Source organism: Galendromus occidentalis, unplaced genomic scaffold, assembly GCF_000255335.2.
Source record: "Galendromus occidentalis unplaced genomic scaffold, Mocc_1.1 scf7180000075580, whole genome shotgun sequence".
In the NCBI taxonomy this organism is placed as follows: domain Eukaryota; kingdom Metazoa; phylum Arthropoda; class Arachnida; order Mesostigmata; family Phytoseiidae; genus Galendromus; species Galendromus occidentalis.
Window position 1 is genome coordinate 13,784 of NW_003803570.1, and position 21,610 is coordinate 35,393.

Below are 21,610 nucleotides of genomic sequence, written 5' to 3' on the forward strand. Positions count from 1 at the left end.
CGAAGGCTTCTCAGAATTTACCAGCCACAGTAATTAGGATCATCTCCGTCTCCGAAGCCCACGACACGAACGCAATCTTCGATTGTGTCGGCTATACTTCGAAAGTCTCGTGGCAAAAGTCAGAACCGTCTTCTCGATCATCTCATGCTTTCACGCGCCGCTCGCCCGATTACAGCACCCAGAATACCCATGACTCGGTCGAATGAAGACAGTATTCCGTTTTAGCGGGTCGCCATCGAGGAGCAAAGTTCTTTATCCCAATCTGCGGGAACTGGCGCCGCCGAGGACCAGACAGCTCAGCTCGCGGTATCACTGATGCGGTAATTGCGACTTGAGAGCTCTCAGAAGTTCGCGCGACGCTGAGGCGTTGACTTGAGGCCCGTTAGCTCCTCAGACTGTCAACTTATCACTTCCGTCGACCGGTCAGCTATCCGTCCGTGCTGAGTGTCGTCGCGAGGCATCTGATCAATAGCCGAAGACTCGGACGAATTCCGATTATCGGCAGTGGGATCCGTTCTGGTAAGACGGTTCGGAACGATTCCCGACCCGATTTACTCCAAGGTTCTCCTCGATAAAGACGAATTTTCTCGAGTCTCGATCGAATCCTGGAATTCTCGAGGGTCCTGGCAGAATCAGACTCAAGTTTCCGTGATTCAGATCTCTCGGTAGACGATTCCGGGTTCTCCGGCATCGACGTGAACAGACGCCGGCCTTCCCATGAGAAACGAGCCGACTTTTCGGTGACTTCACTAGACGTCCCGACCGGAGAGCCGTTGGATTCTGGCGAAGTCTGTTCTCCAAATAGTGCATTCTCGGCGCGCAGACTTCGAATTCAGCGATCGGTTCGGAGAAAAGAAGAAAGAAGACAGCGCAGGCTCTGGTCCACCAATCACGACGGACTTCGATTTTTTCTCGCGAGTCGTGGTCGAGTTTATCGACAGCTCATTCATTCTAACGGTGAATTTTCAAATGCGGGCCGAGTGTTCGACAATGTGATTCGGAATCGCGATTCCGGATCACGCATCCGAATGCGCGGAATAGGGTGAAGATCAATGTGGAGAACTCGAGAGTGTTGACAGTTTAGCTCGGGATGACATTTTCGTATGAGTCAACGCTAAACAATTTTCTGCTTGTCGCGTTTCTCCGTGGGAACCGTAACGAGAACACCGAGTTCCTCACATCAGAGGAGTTCATTCTAATGAGAATGATCGATGGCGATGGGACTGAGGCCGCGGCTGTCCCGTATGCTCCTCAGTATATTCCAATACCGGATGCCGAGCCCGAAAAAATCGTGTTCGAGTCGGACCGTATAGCTGAGGGTTTACGTCTGACATATCACATCGCTTTCGAAGACGGATCTAGAAAGCCGATGTACTCGCTTAGATCGAGGTCGGAATCGGAATGTGTTCCCGGCAGCAGGAGTCGAATCCATATCTGCTTCCGCCTGAACGGCTGCCGGGTTCCACGACGTGAAACGCACGCGAAGTGACATACGCGCTGACCACTCAATCACCCGCCTCTTCCTAAACCTGGAATTTTATTTTCAGACTACTGCCACCCAAAGATGGCCCGATGTCGGAACGGCGCCTGTCTCGATGGACTGTGTTACTGCAACGATGGTTACGGGGGCAAAGGCTGCGAAATGCCCGATGAGAACGAATGCAAATACAGGTGAGTCAATAGAAGGCTCCTACGAAGGATGAACGGAGAACGCATGTGTACAAACTACAGTTTTGATGAAAAGCACACCGATTTGTTAGTTTAATTCTCTTCCGATTTATAATTAATAGTGCACAAACTCTCGGTGAAGGCAATCCGTACGAAATGTCAGATGAAGGCTTCCCGCCGCGAAGGTACACGGCGCATGATTGAAACACCGACCGTTATGAAGAATGAATTCGGGGAGATTATCACAATGCAGACGATAAGCGAGGGATTAGAGCACGCCAGAACACTGCAGACCGCAATCTGTTGCGGAGAGAAGCCGGGCTTCGAGATCAATTCCGAATTATTGAAATTGACATCCTGCATCGGAGCAATTAATTGGCGATGCTGAGAAATGAGCAATTCATGCTCCATGGCGCCCAATCCGCTCGATTCTTTTCTCGTTCTTGAATCCTACTGTCTCTTACAGGCCCTGTGATGTCTTCGCGCACTGTACGAATACGATGGGCAGTTTCTACTGTTCCTGTTTCCCTGGCTATGAGGGTGACGGATTCGAATGTAAAGGTGAGTGAGGAAGCCTTATCGTTGTATATACTCCACATCGCGTGTCCTTCCCGTGACGGCGCTGAATGCGGGGGCGGAAATGAGGATCACCTGAGAACTGACCCGAGACCTTCGCACTCCAGCGAACTCTTTGCTCGTGCACAAATCCAATCCATCACAGGCTTATCATTATGATTATAATAATGTTTTCATATTATCCATGATGCACATACTATACTTCATGTATCGTGATAATTATTTGTCAATACTTATCACTAGGGCTGGGAAGTTGGCGCGATCGCGCCGAAATCCTCCATAGGAAGTCAATGCGGGAGGGGGCGGGGGGGAAATTGTCGTGAATTTGCGAGGAGAACGCCGTGGATGATTGCCAGTTTTCATGTATATGACCATCAATATAATTCGTTTTGCATCAAATTATGCTTATACAAACATTCGGGGAGAAATCTCCAGTGATTCGGCGCTGGAATCATCGGAGCGAATGTCTTCGTCATATCAGCGATTCCGATCAAATCCGCATCGAGGATCATGCTATCCGTCTCGGAATTATCATTATCTCTCATCGTGTAGGAGACTCTGGATTTACATGGAGTCCTCGTGGGCTACGGAGGCTTGCGCACTGGAGCGTGCGCGGGGTTGGTTTTCTCGCCCGTCAAGATGACGATCACGATCACCTCATGACGCTTATTACTAAGCTGATCATGACAGATCGCGCCATGATTCTTTGCCGCTATCTGTTTCGAAATTACACTTCTCAGAAAATTGGACGCATCTCTTTCCATCTGAATCAGGCGCGTTCTAATGGAAACTAGTCGTTGGCCTTTGGTGGGTGATCAAACGACGCGTCGTCGTTGGGAACTGCTGCTAGCGAGAGTTGAAATTTGTTTACTCGAAGTTGATTCCGACGTTTCATTCTTGCTCGAACTTCAACTCGGGCCCCGAGAATTCCCCGAGTTGTCATCGCTTCTCGTCTAGATCAACAGCTCCTGCAGGACGGACGAGAATAGATCATCACATAATATCAAATGGAATAACGTCGAGCGAAAGCACTTCTCCTGAAGACACTCGCTGCCGAGCGTCGTCGCGTCGTGGACGCGAAAAGGGAGAAATGGAATTCGAACCGTGAACAGCGAGCGACCGAACGAAGCCTCTCCGGCGGCACATGGGCTGCCCGCACGGACACCAGAACTACTCCGGAAGGAAGAAGCCTGGCGCGCGAGGACTTGATTGCGAGGACTCAAGTTCGGATACAAGCCCAAATCCCTCAACTAGAAGATCGATGCAAGCCTGAGCAAGATTTGGAATAGAGGCTCAATTATCACGATACACGAGCAAGGATATTTGCCCCCCATCGGCCAATTAAGTCAAAACTGACTGGATTATTTCGTGATGAAATATTGCGGAGTCTGCCACGCGAAATAAATGTCTATCTCCGAGATGATCCGAATCATCTATGGACCAAAGGCATGCCGAGGGGGTCTCGAGCTCGATACACTGTTCCAAAGTCAGTATCCGCGAGTCTCGTCCAGAGGATCCAGCGAATCAGGAATCTCTGACCCCTTCGTCGAGTATTGCCGATTCCGCGAAGCGATAGAGCTTCTTCTCTGTCAGCCAGAAGAAGCAACCCATATTAGAGTCAGCAGGATCGCGCTCTGATCACGAGCCAGGCCTCACAAGACTTGCGCGATTCAGCGGCTGCTTCAATTTCCGAGTTGCCGGCGATCAGAAAGAGATTGAGTTTGGGGAGCGGATGGAGTTCCGCTCCAGGAAAAGCTGAGTTGAACGCCGCTCTCGGCGGCGAAAAAAACAGAGCTCATCTCTGCAGTGAACGAATGCTCCAGTTTTCGAGTAAGATCTCAATGAGGTTTGCGGTTGCGAGTCGCATCAGCACCACTACGCAACGCGTGCGTCTATTGAGCAACGGCTCCTTACCGCGCTCAGAGTTCGACTCATTCTCAGCACAGCCGAGGTCTCGAGCGAACAGGGTCGTCGTCGACTTCTTTGTGGGCGAAGATCCCGCTTGAGAAACATCTCGGGATCAAGCTCGGGCTTCGATTTCCACACGCCGATTCATTCTGGCCACTGGACGGCACCGGGATTTCCGTCTTGAGGACGTGCATGTACATGCCTCTCTTCAACTCTCGGTCCTTGACCGCGCTGAACTTCCGAACGTCAGCGACAACAACAACATCAGGTGGATCGTGAGCTCGATGAGGCAAGTTGGCACTGTGGCCAAAATTCTGTCAGGAGCCAGCCAGCGGACTAAGGCGAAGCTGCGGCATCGGCAGTTTGTTCTAACATGCGTGAAATTGTATTTACACGAAGTGGACGCTCCGCTGTCTGGAAACTAAATATCGCGTAATTCCGAATTTCGTCATATTTCTTAGCGGGAAGCTGAAAAATTTCTCCATCTGATCGTTCTCCAGTCTCCTGAGACTAGGATCCAAACTCGCAAAGGGTCCTTCCGCATCGTCCGTTTCATCTTTCAGTATGTGGAACGCCCCGGCTCCGAAGTCCGTCCGGAAGGTATTCCGCGACGCATTCGTGTCCTGCATGAAAGGTCGTAGAATTACTGACGACTGCAACATTCTGCTCGTGTATGCCGCGAATCTCCGGCGCCTTTGGAATCCCCTGGGAATACGACCGGGACTGTCTGGAAACGTCTCGTTACGTCCGACTGCCCGGCTGTTGATTTTGGGATGAGTCCGCGCGGACGACCGAGAGAGAAGATTGACCATGAGCCATGAGTAATTCGTCGAGCTTCTCAACATAGAAAGGCGTCGAGATCTGGAAGCTCGTTACGCGACGGGGTAGGCAGCGACCGAGAGTCACAATAACTTTCCTTAGGTCATTCGGAGAATTTCGAAGTTTTGCTATTTGTTGTCGGGCACACAGAAATCGTTCGGCATTTCGCTACGATTTCATTGTCGTCATCGTCATCGGGATTCTCCGAGCCAGAAATGAAGCTCACGAACCGACCAGGCCCACAACGATGCTGTTAGAGCCAAGGACGCCGATGTACGACACCTCGAAACGAATGAATTTTCCTGCCGTTGATGGTTTACAATGGTGACGGCGCGGTGCTCGTTCAAAATATACATAGGTACTTGCTTGGCTGCGGTCTGCCTGAGTATTTTGTATGACATTTGAGACTACCCTGAGCGACAGTCGACCATGTGTTTGTATGTCCCAATCGATTCGAGCAAGCGAGAAAAGGATCGCAGTATATTCCGGACACCTCCCGAATTTTTCATCGAGATACAATCCGACAAATATGCGGCTGTGTCGAGTCCCGGTCGAGTATTTCATCGGCGCGTGTCGACTTCATTCAGCCGTTTTTTCTGATCACCGGCGAAGCGAGCTCCGCCGCCGTCGAGAATCAGGGCGGACGGTCGTGATGCTAAAATGATCTGTAGCAAATCTGCTATTGGCCCGAAAAATGAAGCGCGTTTACGGACACAACTAAGTGCTGCAAATGCCGGTCGATGCATTCAGATCGAGATCGAATTACTCTCATCGGTGGTCGCTTGAAACCGATTGCCGGGGCGATCAGAGGAGGAGCCGCATCGACCGCTGCATTTCCCTGTTCGGAAGATAATTCCAGATTCGAACCATTAATTGCACCAGTCGAGCTCAGGTTCGAGAATTTCTCACTGCGAGGAATCTCAGAGAAATTCAGAGCCAGCTAATCCGAGTCGAATCCGCGCCGCGCGCCGTAGCGAGTCTCATCTCAAACGTGCAGGACGATAAGTCGGCATTCTTCGAGGAACGGGTAGCGCTCATCACTTGATGAGATGCATTGTAAAGGTTCGATGCTAATAACGAATGGACGGAACGAATCGGCGAAGGTCAATTCGGATGTCGAACGCCTGTTAGCGTTCTGTGGAAGGTATTTGCATTTCGTGAGAGACAAAGCTGCAGTCCGGCTCCCGGCGTGCATCAATATTTTGGCTCCCTACCGCATGATGGCGTCTTTTCGATCAATCGCTGTTCGGTCCGCCCATCCTGGACAGTAGCACTGGTGTCGGCGGTCTTGTTCTGATTGCCGATTATCGGTATGGGAGAGAAGGAAAATCTCAATTCTCACATCTGACTGGTCGGCGGCGTTCTGATTTCGCTTCCAATGTGAATGTGATTCGATTTTTTTTTTCTTATTCTGAGCGTATTCTCACCCCGGATAATGATATTCGGCCGGGGCACCATCGAACGCGCGAAAAGTTTTCGGAATTCTCGTCCTTTGTTCTCCTTCGACCCCAATGTGCTCTTAAATTCTACCGGAGGCATTACGTTCGTTGAAGGGATCGACGGGAGCGGTCTGGACAGGGGCCGGGGTCCAAGGAGAGGGAGAAGAGGCTGAGAATGAGACAGGGATCGACCGGGACAAGATCTCAAAGAAACCGTTCTGCCCATGAGTGCAGATACCTTCGAATGGCGCCAGACGCAGAACTTGAAACAAAAGCCGGGTTTTCGAGCTTCAGCGTTTCGAAAGGACGTCCGCCACCTTATTCGAATTCCACTGCCCGAATGATCATGTTTTATTTTGAGCGAATGAGGGACGCGCGGCGTTCACCGCGATGAGTTTGATGTCGTTCCGCGACGGACACCGCAAGTCGTTTTCGGCAGCTGTTAGTGCTGGCACGGTGAACATGATCGCGATCGATGTGGTCATTGGAATAAAATTCCCATTAGGCGAAAGCAACGTTGATTGATGTCAGAAGAAGAAAATGAACGACTCAATGACAAACAGAGATGAAGACAATCCAAATATGATCGCTCAGGGTCTTTTATCTCGTGGCGGGATCTCCGTCGGGATTGCTTGTCGCTGCCGGATTATCTGACGGAGGATAAGATAAGGAACGAATGTTCTCCGGACGAAGAAATATCGTTTTCTCCTCGCGGAGAATGGCGTCAGCGAGACGACAGAAGAGTTCACCGGAACGTCGGCGATAGATGGGTCGAGGTAGAGAAAGAAAAGTCAGTGCTATTCAGTTTTTGGAAGCTTGAAACCTAATCCTCCGCATTCCTTCCAGATGTGAACGAGTGCGAGATACCTGAGCTGAGGTCGCTCTGCGTGCCAAACTCTGAGTGTTGCAACTTGCCTGGTCATTACGTTTGTAAATGCCTGGAAGGCTTCACCGGCAACGCTACAGACTCCTGTCTAGATTTAGATGAATGCGCCGATCCCGCAGCTTGCGGTCATCAGGTGAGCTCCTCATCCTTCGGAGCAGAGAATCCTTAGCCTGGATGCGAGCAGAAGATGATCCTTAAATCACCGCAGAATCAGATAGATTTACTTTTTGCTTTCGATTTTGTCCTGCAGGCCATATGTCAGAATACGCCCGGCAGCTACCAATGCGTTTGTCCGCCTGGAATGACCGGGGACGCGTACTCGTCATGTGGAGACATGGACGAATGCACCGACAATCCATGCGGACCGAACGCCGTCTGCAAGAACACCATAGGGAGTTTCTCGTGTGAATGCCTCCCGGGTTACTCATTCGCAGATCCTTCGGAACCGCACAGAGGTGAGAATCTCATCCCCATCGACCTTCAATGTGGCGCATCTGGCGCATTCCTCGATTCGAGATCCCGATACCTATCCCCTGTATTTCCAAAATGAACCGGATTGTCCCAATTGAGTCTAATTGTCCTGACCCTCTAGGCTGCGTCGATGTCGACGAGTGCTCTTCGGACAGGAATCCGTGTGGAGCGCAAGCAACGTGTCAGAACACACCGGGGAGTTTTTACTGCCAATGTCTGCCCGGATATACCGGTAACCCTCGACTCGGATGTCAGGACATCAACGAATGCGTTCAAGATGTCTGTGGATCTCACTCAGTGTGTACGAATGTTCCGGGGAGCTTCAAATGCAGTTGCGAAACCGGCTGCGAAGGCGACCCTTACACCAGGACAGGCTGCCAAGGTTCGCCATTCATAGTAATGAATTAATCCAACGAATTTTTAACGAGCTCGCGTACAAAATACAATAATAATCATGGACTCCTGAGGCTGACGAGAAGGGTTCCTTCCTTATAGATATTGACGAGTGCAATCGTGCCAACATGTGCGGACCGAATGCCCAATGTATAAACAACTTCGGATCTTATCAGTGTCAGTGCCTCGAGGGATATTCTGGAGATGCCCGTCTGGGTTGCGCAGGTGAATATCGGTTGACTTTTGGATGGAATTCGTGGATTGATTGATGGATGGATTAGACGTCGGCATCATCTTCTTCCCTCCGGGGCACCTTGCACAAAAGAAGCCCGCGCGTGACCATGACTTCTGGGATAGGCTTTTAATGACCCTCTCTCGCCGCCATCCGGTATTCAACATGTGAATAGAGGCCTGTGGGCTGATGCTACGTTTGTGAATTCCAGACATCGACGAATGTGCTTCCCATCCTTGCGCTCAGGGATCGGTGTGCTACAATTCGCCGGGATCCTATCGATGCGAGTGCCCTCGGGGTTACACGGGAAATGCCTACCAATCTTGTGAAAGGGACGTGGTCGAAGTGGACTGTACAGGGGACCACGAGTGTACCGGCAACGCTCATTGTGTGGACAGCACGTGCCAGTGTAAAGCTGGGTATCAGGTGAGCAGAAGATTCCCGACCACTCATTCGAGTTCTTCTTGATCGCTAGCAGAATTGATGGCGGCGGAACGATTTCACTGACTTCATCTCGGTTCCCGAGGGGAATCGAGGCCGAGCAAGAGATCTTGCGGGGGAATTTTTCCTCATTCTCTTTTCCCAACCAGGTCGGTCCCAATGGACGCGATTGCGTCGACCGGAATGAATGTCTAAGCCGAGGAACTTGCGGACGTCACGCCGTTTGCGTGAACACCGAAGGAAGCTATCTCTGTCAATGCAAGCCCGGATTTGAAAAGCTCTCCGATGGGGCCCGGTCCAAATGCAAGGACGTCGATGAATGCTCATTGGATCCGTTTCCTTGTGGATCGGGAGCCAAGTGCGTCAACACGGAAGGTGGTTTTCGATGCGCCTGTCCGGATAATCTTATCGGTAACCCCAAGGAAGCCTGCATCTGTGAGTTCACTTTACCGAATAGGATTTCCGACCGTCGGATGAAATTGAATAACTCCGTCCATAAAACCTCCTCCTCGATGCTGTTCCGCGATGCGGTCTGCTTGCTGACGGATAATAATCGGACGTTCTCTCATGTCACTCCAGCTCCTTGTGACGCGGTCGAGTGCGGAGCTCATGCCACGTGCCAGGCTAACGGAAAGGAAGCAACATGTATCTGCGATGTCGGCTTCACCTTCAAGCCGTCGAACATCGCAGCTGGCTGCGTCGACGTCAACGAATGTGAATACGAGCACGGACCGTCTGGACTCTGTGGAGCCGGAGCCCTTTGCACGAACGTGCCAGGCAGCTTCCACTGCGCGTGTCCTCCCGGATTCACCGGCGATCCGTTCATACATTGCGAAGACATCAACGAGTGCGACACCGCTTTAGGCCCTCAGGGATCTTGTGGTCCCAACGCGCTCTGTACGAATCAAGTCGGATCGTTCAGTTGTCACTGCCCACCAGGTTTCACAGGGAACGGCAGAGTCCGCTGCTCAGGTAATGGAAGGTTGTGATTCTAGGCCGCCGCGGGTCCCTGATCGACTCGGCGAGATTCGATGAAAATTCCGAATTGGGTCGACATGGGGATTCGCGGCGCCCACCGATCCGACCGAGGGCGCGGCGTTGATTGAATGATCGATTCATATGGGATCAGTTGGATGATGAATTCTGAAGACGTCCCCAATAGTTTCTCAATCGTATCGTGCTTCCAGATATCGACGAATGCTCGACGTCCTACGGGCCTTGTGGGAAATGCGGACACAATGCCCAATGCACAAACACTCCGGGAAGTTTTACGTGTTCGTGTCCCACGACATACACGGGGAACCCTCATGACCGATGCGAGCGAGTTGCGGTCTGCACTAGTCGACAGGATTGCCCCGGTCATGCCGAATGCATTGACGGCCAATGCTACTGTTCACCTCCCCATTTCGGGGACGATTGTAAACGTGAGTGGAATCCGTTCCGGGTACCGTTCGGTTCGGCGATGCCCGTATGACACTCCTCGCCTTAGTGATCTCGAATTAAACCCGTCATCCAATTAAACAATGTATACATGTGTATCTCTCCAGACCCTTGCGATGTTGTATTTTGTGGAAACCATGCGAAATGCGAGCTCGACGACAACGATCAAGCCCTTTGCGTCTGCGCCAACGGATACACCGGACATTCGAATTCTCTCGGAGGATGCGTAGGTGGGTGGACACGCGGAAAAACAATCGATCTTTCGCCAGAGTATTCCCTCGCGGAATACGGGTCTCCCGACGAGGGGACGTCGTTTATTCATGATTCGGTTGCATTCGTCTCAACGTAAACACTCCACGGAGATGTTCGGACACAGAAACGTGGACTAAGAGTACTCGACCCCGCCACGTCCCGGAAAATAGCGAGGCCTAGTTTCTTGAATCGGAATACGCCACCGCGTTTCGCCGTGTTAAAGTTGAAATAATCGCTTGATTCCAGATATCGACGAGTGTCACGCGAGTGACAAGTCCTGCGGAGCCGGAGCAGTTTGCCGGAACCTCCCTGGATCGTTCGAGTGTATTTGCCCCCAGGGAGCGTCTGGTGACCCATATGCCGGGTGTCTGTTCAAGGTGAGACCTCGGCTCATAGTTCCACCGAATCACGACCGAAAATATATGCCGAACGGAATCGTCTGCATAGCTCTCTGAAAAATCACGGCACCCGCTTTTTCAGGAGGATCAAGTAGTGCACGCGTGTTCACCCTCGAAACCGAACTCTTGTGGCGTCAACGAAGAATGCGTTTCAATTGAAGGACGAAACGATTGCGTCTGCCGGCGAGGTTACACTTACGACTCTCAACTCTGTCGCTGTCGAGGTAAACACGATTTCCCTCAGCTGCTTAATCTGATGATCCGCATCCGAAATGCGGGAAATTGCTTGGAGTAATCCCGTCGGATTCCCTCGATCTGAGGCAGCGGAAGCGTCCATCCAATAACCGCGAACTTCGATCGGAATCAGATATCAACGAATGTACGGAGTTCAAAACCAAGGAACCATGTGGTCGAAACGCTTTCTGCCAAAATCTCGAGGGATCCTTCCAATGTCAGTGTCCCGCGGGCTACATCGGGGATCCCTACGATTGCTGTCATGCCGAAGCCTTCGAGTGCCACAAGGTAGGTCCCGGGAGGCGAACTTTTCTCCTAAGGAATGGAAATCGTCGAATAGAACTCGTCGAGCTCGGGGGCTCGGTAGGTGCTGGGAAGTCGCGGATTGAACGCAGACGGTTGCACGGCTGGTTGAAGCCAAGACGAGGCGATGAGCGCGCGGACTCATGACGGGAATTTCGCCGCGCCGTCCATGGTGAAATTCGAATCTCTCGTCTGTGTTCCTTATTTTCGAGGGCGGGTCCTTTAAATTTGAACTCGTTCACAGGATGAGGATTGCGCTGGGAATACGGTTTGTCGCAAAACGTACGGGAGTGAGGGCGGCCGTTGCGGATGCCGACCGCCGTTCCAGAGAGAGGGAGACTATTGCATCCGTAAGTCTCGGAGACGGAAGAGCGAACAACTGAGGGAGAGATCGATAAACGTGAAACAAGCAAAAACCTAAACCTCTTTATCCCCAGTCTACGGCAGAAACTGCACGTCAACGTTGCCCTGTCCGGAGAACCACGAATGCGTATTCACAACACAAACTACCGGATACTGCATCTGTCCGAAAGGTTTCACCCTTGAGGCGAATGGACAATGCCGAAGTAAGTTTTCGATGGGATTCCGACGTTTCATTTTCCGCTTTGGGAATCCAGAAACTTATCCCCGCCGTCGATTCGTTCCACGATCATCCGATAAGCTCCGAGCTGAATGCGAGGGCACGCCTCCCGCTGGATTCAGAATTAGAAGGTGGGTCATAAAGACGAACTCATCGCGAATCCTCCCCCGCAGATATCAACGAGTGCCTCGAAATACGCGACTACAATCCGTGCGGACAAGGCGCTGAGTGCCGAGATCTCGTGGGATCGTATCAGTGCAGCTGCGCTGCAGGGTATACGGGTAACCCAAAAACAGGCTGCACGTGAGTTTTGCTCATTATCAGGGGTCTAGGATCTACCAATTCATTTCTGTCTCAATTCCAATACCATGATAGGGATGAAGTTCCGTGCCAAAGCACGTCCGATTTCTTCCAGACCAATCAAAGTGCGTTGCCGGGGTGAAGGCGATTGTCACGCGAATGAGCAATGCATGAACGACTGTTGTGAATGTCTTCCACCTTACGTCCTGGATGGAGACACCTGCAAACGTAAGTTGGAAGCTTCGATACCTCCCTAAATGATCGGCGGGGAGGGGTGATTTCACTCGCTCTTGAATAGACGAGAATCAAATCCAATGCCGAGGAGAATTCGCGGCACTCGAGGAAAAAGACTCGGGTCTGGGACGTTATCCAGAAATTCCCCATGCTCCTTCTCGTGGAGATTTCTGGGGGCTTCAGGGTCTCGAGTCCCTCAGAGACTATTTGACTATCCTTCGGAGACAATGCAATGACTAAGAACGGTTGCATGGATCAAGATCGGCGCCCTTTCCTGTAGTTAGAGCCCACCAGCTCATGCAAGTAAGGGGTTGACTGACGACCATCACCGTCAAGGTCACCGTCGACGGAATCGAGGTGATGCTGACGGTCGAATTCAAAATTGCTGTCGAAACTGTTTCCGTTTGTTTTGATTGCTCTTCTGCTCGTTGTTCGATGAATATCCGCTTTTCGAACGAAGTTTCGCGAAGGAAGGCTCCGTAAATCCGATTTCTGAGAGGCAGATTCACTTTTTTCTCAATAATGAAGCGAAGTAGATCTTCATATATTACATGTTTGTCTCGTTGTATTACATTGTTTGTATTACATGTTGATCTTTATATAATACATGTTGCTCGTGCCGCGAGACGGAGCGCGAGCTCCGATCGTTGGCCGCGTGAAATCGGGACCGATTTCCGAGAACGACTGATCAGCGAGAGGCGTCGAATTGTTCAGTGAGCGAACTCTGCAGAACCAACGGCCGCTCTTCCGGTTGCTAGATTCTGCGACAGCAACGGCAACCAATTGGCTCGGGTGTCGGTTCGAGGAACCCTAGTTAGTCGGACGAGGCTGACTGACGATGTGGCTTGTGGCTCTGATCAATCCTCGGGAGCTCCCCCTGAAAGTGGACGATTTTCTGAGAGAAAAAGGCTAATGTGATTCAGAAGCCGCGATGCGAAAGTGACGTTGTGCTGACTCGACGTCCGAAAATTATTTTTAAGGTTTCATGTTCCGGCTTTGTGATTCACGCCCGCCGAGCTCAAGCCGGAGGTGAATACTTTCTCCTGGGTCGGTTTCTCCACTCGCAATCTTGCGCTCGATGATCAGGGCTGATTGTTGCCCGGAGAGGGTCGGAAAAAATGCATGCTTTCCTTCCGAATGTACGTGTTGCGGAGCCGTGAACACCTCCTCCGTTGAGTGTCCTTGCGCGCCCACGGAGGCCGAAGCTGGTCTTCAGATTTGTTCGCCGGATTTTTGTTTACCGTTGGCGCGGAAGGAATCCGCGCGATCCGCCTCCCCGTTCGATCCATCGAATTCGAACGAGTCTTCGAATTTGAATTGCTCGTCGCTCATTTCTCGAAATTCCTGAAAACCTCAAATTCTCGCTCTATCCCTCTCTCTTTCGTTGAGCTTCCCGTGCGGGTTCGTCGTTCGATTTCTGAAGTTCTTGCAAGGGCTCCGCGACCTTGTACCGGGTCGTGAATGACTCAGGTTTCGTAGTGATCCGGAGCCCGTACGCAAATCAGACGCTATACAGGGCGTATTACTCCGGTAGACAAAAAGCATGTCTCTGCGTAACGTGTTTCCACGCCCACGGTTCCGATTCTGTGTAGGAACTCATGCATCCACATTTCATGACATCATTGGAACATGTCAGGAGGCATTGCAATGAATGATCCCGTCTACGAGTTGAACATAACATGAACAATAAGCCTTTTCGAGCGCTAATGAGAGGTGCGCGAAAAAAAATAGAACTCCACGACAAGTTACGCGGTGTGTCGGCTCCCGGCGGAGGGTACGTCGGGACGGCTGGCCCGTCGCTCATCAACGTCAGGAAATCAGAGCATCAGGGATGTTAGGCTCCGCGGGGGGAAATCCGCGTTCGAACGTCCCTAGGTCGAACGTGGCGATTTTTCGCGGAAGCTTCCTACAACAATAGCTTCAATTAATTTACGACGATTGCAAAGGTCCGATGACGAAGAATACGGCAAACGACAACGAGTTCTTGGGTCACTATCGCACCGCGCGCTGCCTTAGGCCCCCGCGACCGATGCTGAGCATAGCATCAGCCGTGTGGGAGTATGCGGCTCGCTTGCCGGGTGGCAAGCGGTAAGCGAGCGAGCAAGCTTAGTCAACGCGCACCGACTCGTCCCTGTGCCACCGGGGATATACGTACATGCGTGCCGTTCGTTCGACGCAACGTCCTACGTCCAAGCCCTTTCCTTGCTGGAGCTGGCGCCGACGTCGGCAGTTGCAAGTCAACCCGTGCGCCATCGATCGGGGGATGCTGTGGTGAATTCGACGTGTGTGTGTGAGTGATTGTGAGGCAACTACAACGGATTTGACTATTTTTTAATCGTCCGGAGCCAATCACTCAATAACTATTTAATCAGTGAATCCCCACGAAAAACTGCGCCTGCTGAGTGCGCCCTACGATGGCGTTGGGACGAACCCGCGCCGGGTTTCTAGTTGTTTTCTTGTTTTCAATTGTGATACTCGACGCTGTCAATGCGTACAAGCGTCCCACTGAGGACGATGACGATGATCTTCCTGCTCAGAAACCAGTGAAACAAGTCACGGAGGTTTTCTATGAGCCCCCTCGACCACAGTCACAGCACCCAGGAGTTTATCTTCGACAAAAAGGTCAGCCGAAAAAAAATGCAAGAATCCTCAATAGCTCGAGAACCGGTGACAATCGTCTCTGAAACCGAGTCGCAAGTCGAATCTTGATAGAGGACGCTTGTCTTAAGAGGAGTCCGCCGGTAGGCACTCCCTCACTGCCTAGACGGGAGCATGGAGCCTCTTTTTCCGAAGAGGGGCGAGCGAGTGCGAAGAGAGCTTTGCACGGCGCTCAGGAATTCCGCCGAAAATCCCCGGGAACAGAAAAATACTCTGTCGATCGAATCGGGAACATGACGTTCTATGGGACCCTGAAACGGCCCACAAGCTGATTACATCACCGCCTCGCTGACTTTCGAACGGGCTGGGAAATTCCGGAAAGTTCCCGCGCTTACGTTGCATCCTCGAGTTCGCGTGATGCTCTCGGCGAAATAATGAACTCCTTGAGGTTGCATTCGTATAGCGAGAGACCAGCGGGGAGCTGAGTTCTTGTTGATCGAACACACGAAAAACGCAATATTTCGTATGTGAGAGTGGGCGGCGGCGGCCGTGCGGGGTGGCATTCGGATCGTCGGATTCTGCCGCGGACGACGATCAGATGTGACTTCGACCGTTTGTCCGTTCGCTGTATCCATCGAATGAAAGGCAAATCATTTAGAGAACATTGGTCATGGTGACCGCGGCGCCAATGACTTTGAATTGAGGTGAAATCCGACGGGAAAACGTCGTAAGCATTTCCGATTGTTTTAGGAAGCCATTCATAGGCAGACGAAACAATTGACGCTTAAGAAGATGTGGGTTCGGAGCCCTTGGAACGGTCGCTCGCTGACAGTGTGTTGGACTTGTTGAATGAGCTTCGGCTCCCCAGCTGGGGAGCCAGGGTCAGAACGCGACTACCTGTTGGTCCAGCCGATTTAAAATGCGATTTTTAGGAGAGGCCCTCTCAGCCTGGGAAATTCACACCGTTACCTCGATCGGTGTTTGAGTCGTTTCGCAACTTCCGAGTTGGGGCGCTCCTCGTCTGGATTCTAGTTTTGTCAAAAACTTCCTTATCGGGACAGCGTGACTGTCGCTGCACCGAGTCGCGCCAACAATTCTGATCTTCCAGAAAATCCCGTCGGATGAATAGTTGCAGAAACGACATGATCAGCAATATACCCGATCGTCAGCTAACACTGAGGAGAATCGCTTCCATTTCTTGATCGAACAGGGAATATCATCGTCAAGAGAAATATAAAACCGACCGCTGGCCTCAGCGGTGGTGAAGTTTCCTCAGAATGTTTTGTTTCGGATCTCGATTGGGACAGTGAAGTTTGTCATGACAAAGTGGTCTTGAAACGGCCATCGTGAGACGTCAGCCCGTTGATCAAGGACCTCTGCCCACTTGAAAATGTGGGCTTCAGCGGCAGACAGTGGACGGAGTCGATCTCGCGGAAATTCCGTTGCATTACAAAAAGAAAGAGAATCGTGGAACATGAAAGGAGATTTTTTTTTCCTCTCGGACTCGTGAGTTGATCCAATGCATCTACCGGGTCCAAGTGCTCACAAGTGATCCTGCCTCAAGAAATCCGAGACCATATATGTACCTGAATACTGGGTCAGCATCGGATGGATCTGACACCGCGAAGCTGTCGACTGTTTCCGGCAGATAGGCTGAGAGAGCCCCTTCGGGCTTTCACATCACTCTTAGATCGTAGTCGAGTTCTCTGGTGGCTCCGCGCGGTCCGCGGAGGGAGAACTCGATGGTCCGTCACCTCGTTCTTTCAATATACCGAGTCCGGTATCGGTTCTCGGAAAACGGCGTCTGATCTGAATCGATTGCGGTTGGAGATCCTGAAACATTAGGGCCATCTGAGTCCATCTGAGTCAGCCGAGCCTTGCCTCGTTGTTCCGTTCAGAGACCTTTACCCAGTGAATTACGAGTTCTTGGCGAGAGTTCAAAACCTGCAGACCGTAGATACATTAGCTGCCGTCGCAACTGTAAGATTATCACAAATCCTTGCGAGGTTTCATTGAGCCGGGAGCTATTCTACAGGATTCGCTATCCGGGTCATGTCGGAGATCGGGGGATTCGAAACGCGTGATATTCGGTCGAAAGGAATGCGAGTCGAGCCTCAACGAGCCTCACAGCGCAAATATCGATAGTCCGGACTTCAGAACATGAATTTAAGAAAAAATTCTCTTTTTGAACATTTCAGACCCCTGTGATTGGATGCAATGTGGTCAATTCGCCACCTGCAGTGTGACGCCGAAAGGTCCACAATGCAACTGCAACACCGGGTGCACCGGAAATCCGCACACGGGCTGCTTGGACGTCAACGAGTGCACAGCGAACCTACCGCTGGACCCGAATGGACCTTGCGGTTCAGGAGCGACTTGCATCAATGTGATGGGCAGCTACAAATGTGAATGTCCACCCGGAACGCGCGGAGATCCCATGGTGGGATGCGAGGGCGGCCGCGCAGGTGGATGCCAATCGGACGAAGAATGTCCTCAAACGGCTTCGTGTGACGTCAAAAACGGCGTTTGCTACGATCCCTGTTTGACTTTCCAATGCGGCCCGAACACCAGCTGTGAGCCGGAAAATCACAGAGCAACCTGTTGGTGCACGCCTGGATTCGAAGGTATGTAATTACAAGGACTCTGCACTCTCTCTCTTTCTCTGGACTCTGATGATCAATTGAGGGGGATCCTTAGGAAACTACCGTGAGGGTAGGAGGGGCGCCATTCTCGACAATCGAAGGGGAGACGAGGAGAGATCGGCTAGGCGTTTACAGGAAATGCGCGATCGTCTCTAGTTCGCAGTCTCCTTTTTCGTCTCTCTCCTCTTTCGCGGAGAACGGCGGTTCCTTCGCGTCGCTGCAAGAGCCGTTTGAACTCGGCGCGCGACTCCGTCGAAATTGAACATTTCCCAAGTGAACTCTGAAACCTTGGGAGGCATGTTGTTGGGGTGGAACACAGTGGGTGGCTTGTCGTTGAAGTTTATGTCGAGTGTGTAGCTCTCGTTGTATCGTCGACCAGCTCAAATGGCCGCTCGCTTTTCGCTGACTGGCTAACAGTGGACTTTACTTGCTCACAGCGGGCTTCTTTGTAATTTTAAAGCCAGTCAAACTACTCAGCGCCGCCGACATACAGCATGGACGTATGTGCATACGTATGCACGCCCACCCGTATGCATTCTTGGCGTTTCCTGCATGTACGTACGTCCGTCCTCCGTCTGCCTGCGTCGACGTCTCACCTCAGGAGCCGGCGGTGGTTCGGCAGGGGAACGAATGTGACGATTTCTCGAATTCGCCCCCCTTTTGAGAAAATGCTCAGCAGGCGACAGAAATGTCCGCTGATGCTTTCTGTCCAAATGCTCTCGGGCTGACCTCTTCACCGGGGTCGGTCCGTGAATTCTTGGTCTGGTTCTGGATGCAAGACGAGTCCTCGCATTCCAAGGATTAGATTCTCGGGGACGGAAACGGGCCTCGAAAAAAACGCGAACCAGAATCGACGGCGCAGGACGGCGTCGTCCATATCAGGCGATTCCCGGAGGGTTCTAATCCGATTGCGTGATTACGATTATTGCAGGTGACGCATACAACAAGGAAGTGGGATGCAGATCACCGTGCGCCGATGTCTGGTGCGGTGTGAACGCTCAGTGCATCGTCAATCAGCACAACGAAGGAGTCTGCAAATGCTACGAGGGATACCACGGAAACCCTTGGGAAGGCGGAGAGTGCAGTCCTGAACATGAATGCACGCCCAACCGACCCTGCCCCGACGGGCAGGAGTGCCACGACGGCTGGTGCATCGATCGTTGCCGAAACATTCGCTGCGGCTTGAACGCTCGATGCGACAGAATCACCGGACAGTGTGGGTGTCTTCCCTATTTCATCGGTAACTCCGAGGTCATGTGCGTGCCTCCCGCCCTACCGCCCATCTGTAATCCGCGGTGCGGACCCGGAGCTCACTGCGTCTACGGCGTACCCAACTATTGCGTGTGTAATCCCGGCCTGTCCGGTAATCCGTACAGTGGATGTTCTCCCGGAAATACAAGATGCTCATCGCGACTCTGTGGAACGAATGCTATCTGTTCGGAGCTCGGAGCTCTCGACTGCAGATGCCCAGCTGGGCTTCAAGGGAATCCCTACACAGCTTGTACGGATATCAACGAGTGTCTCGGAGGCTCGCTGAGCGTGTGCGGAACTGGAGCCAAGTGCGTTAACACATTCGGATCATTCAAATGCGTGTGTCCCGCAGGATACGTCGGAAATCCGCTGTTCGCCTGCAGTGAGTATGCCTTCTCTTTGTACGAATTTTCTCCCGGCACGGAACTCTCTCGTCGCCCCGTCCATCATCCCCAGCCCCTCGGCTCCTCTTCCTTACCCTCCCCTCTCCTCCTTGACCCCCGGCACCCCCCCCCCTCTGAGATTTTTCCCTAAAACTCTGTGCTACCATCAAGTCTCATTCGTCGTTCGCCGCCGCGTCGTTCCTATTTTTCCCATTTCCCCGACCGTTTTTTCTTTCCCCTGTGCTATCCTCTTCCCCATCTCAATCCTGGGAACTCTCCTGTGAGATTTCTACCTTCAAGGAGCGTTTGCGAATTCTGTGATCATGAGAAACGATGGGAAAATCTGATCTGCAAGACTCCGCCCATAAATGCATGACCCCATATCCCTAATTAGGTCAATTATGAGATTTCGGGCGGGGTTCGAACCGAAGACGAATCTATCAGTTACTGTCCCGAGGCCTAAGTTGCGTTCGCTTAGTTTTCGGCGCGATAGCGCTTCGGAACGAAATCGCCCAAAACGGGTTCATTGCTCCGATAATTCGGTCGTCTCCAAACGCACTCCAGTCACCGTAAGACGCGGCTCGCGACATCTACGCCGCCGCCCACAAAGTTCTTCGACCTCTCGCCGTATTCTAATGAGAGCGTTCGCATAGCGGCAGACGGGCCGACCGACTGACTGACTGACTGAGTCATCTTCTATTCCAGCGGCTATCCTCACTGCTCACAGTCCACCTGGAATCGGAGGGATCGCCGGTCTACCAGGAATTTCCGGCGGACTGTCGCCGGCCGCACAGGCGCCTAGCGCGCCCCAGATACCTTCAGCACCCGATTTCTCAATCGGCGGCAGTCTACCGCAAGTTCCCGGTGTCGGCGGATCCCTGCCGAGCTTCCCGAGCATCGGCGGCAACTTCCCGAGCATCGGGGGCAACCTCCCGCAAGGCCCCGGTAGCGGCGGATCCTTCCCGCAGATCCCGAGCATCGGAGGCAACTTCCCGCAGATTCCGGGCATCGGAGGCAGCTTCCCGCAATTGCCCGGTACCGGAGGCGGCTCCCCGCAATCGCCAGGTACCGGAGGCGGTTTTCCGCAATTACCTCAGCTGCCACAGATTCCCCAACTTCCCGCTTTTCCATCCCTTCCGCTTCTGCCCGGTCTGCTACCAGGCGGAGGAGGTGGTGGTGCAGCGGCTCCAACATCGACACCTGCACAATCCCCGACCACGAGTGAACAGCCCGAATTGGCCCCGCCCGTTCAGTCGAATGACTGCGAGTCCCACGACCAATGCGACCAGAACGAGCTCTGTGTTCGACGCAGATGTATCCGTGAGTGCTCTCGGGGAATCTTTTGACTTCTCTTCCGGAATAATTTTCTTTTTTTCTCCGCTCGCAAGGAGTAGTCGGAGCAGAAACACGCTAAACTTGATTTTGGACTGGAAATTTAATAGCATAATACCGATAGATAAACCGCTGGCTTCAATTCCAGGGCCCTGTGACACTAGACAGTGCGGACCTAACGCCCACTGTCTCGTCGAAAATGACCACGCTCTGTGCAAGTGCGAAGAAGGATATTCTGGACGTCCAGAAGATCAGAGAGTTGGGTGCTCCCCGCAACGATGTACGTGTTTTCGTGAATGTTTCCGATGCTAGACGGGCGCCCTCATCTTCCCGCGATCCATCTCGATTTGCAGGAGGGCAAAGCTGTGGGTCTCGGAATAGAGACTCGGAAAGCGCTAGACAATAATTGAATATTACGTTCTTTCAGCCGTATGTGCAAACATTCAATGCGGACCCAACGCGCAATGCGAATCCCAGAACAATCGAGCGACCTGCGCGTGTCGACCCGGTTTCGGCGGGGACGCCAACGACCTCATCCGAGGATGCGCAGCGAAGGCTCAAGACGAGTGCCATGACGACAACGGATGTCGCGAAGATCACGAGTGCAAGCTCGGCACCAAAGGCGTCAAACAGTGTCGTGACGTCTGCGAAGACAAACTCTGCGGTCCCAACGCCAACTGTCTCGGAGAAACGCACAAAGCCGTCTGCGAGTGTTTGCCAGGATTCGTTTTTGACGGAATCGGATGTCATGGTAAGTACTTCGATTCGGGGGTCGCCTAGATCCGAGAAATCGGGAGATCGTCGAATTCTCGAATCAGCGCGACGTCGTG

The 21,610-nt window shown here is 52.3% G+C and overlaps 1 protein-coding gene across 1 annotated transcript in view; it reads left to right on the forward strand.

Moving 5' to 3' along the window:
• LOC100899946 (uncharacterized) overlaps positions 1–21,610 on the forward strand; it is a gene marked incomplete at its 5' end in the record, with an annotated part of 51,175 nt that overhangs the window by 13,676 nt on the left and 15,889 nt on the right. The window contains 23 exons of the mRNA XM_029111536.1: positions 1,548–1,671; positions 2,135–2,229; positions 7,257–7,429; positions 7,547–7,751; positions 7,889–8,149; positions 8,263–8,385; positions 8,604–8,818; positions 8,983–9,268; positions 9,413–9,805; positions 10,021–10,257; positions 10,381–10,503; positions 10,772–10,902; positions 11,006–11,147; positions 11,291–11,445; positions 11,705–11,810; positions 11,898–12,026; positions 12,214–12,343; positions 12,456–12,568; positions 17,371–17,796; positions 18,746–19,447; positions 20,154–20,768; positions 20,929–21,066; positions 21,208–21,531. Of these exons, the coding sequence (XP_028967369.1) occupies positions 1,548–1,671; positions 2,135–2,229; positions 7,257–7,429; positions 7,547–7,751; positions 7,889–8,149; positions 8,263–8,385; positions 8,604–8,818; positions 8,983–9,268; positions 9,413–9,805; positions 10,021–10,257; positions 10,381–10,503; positions 10,772–10,902; positions 11,006–11,147; positions 11,291–11,445; positions 11,705–11,810; positions 11,898–12,026; positions 12,214–12,343; positions 12,456–12,568; positions 17,371–17,796; positions 18,746–19,447; positions 20,154–20,768; positions 20,929–21,066; positions 21,208–21,531 (5,346 nt within the window). The remainder of the gene's footprint in view (positions 1–1,547; positions 1,672–2,134; positions 2,230–7,256; positions 7,430–7,546; positions 7,752–7,888; positions 8,150–8,262; positions 8,386–8,603; positions 8,819–8,982; positions 9,269–9,412; positions 9,806–10,020; positions 10,258–10,380; positions 10,504–10,771; positions 10,903–11,005; positions 11,148–11,290; positions 11,446–11,704; positions 11,811–11,897; positions 12,027–12,213; positions 12,344–12,455; positions 12,569–17,370; positions 17,797–18,745; positions 19,448–20,153; positions 20,769–20,928; positions 21,067–21,207; positions 21,532–21,610) is intronic.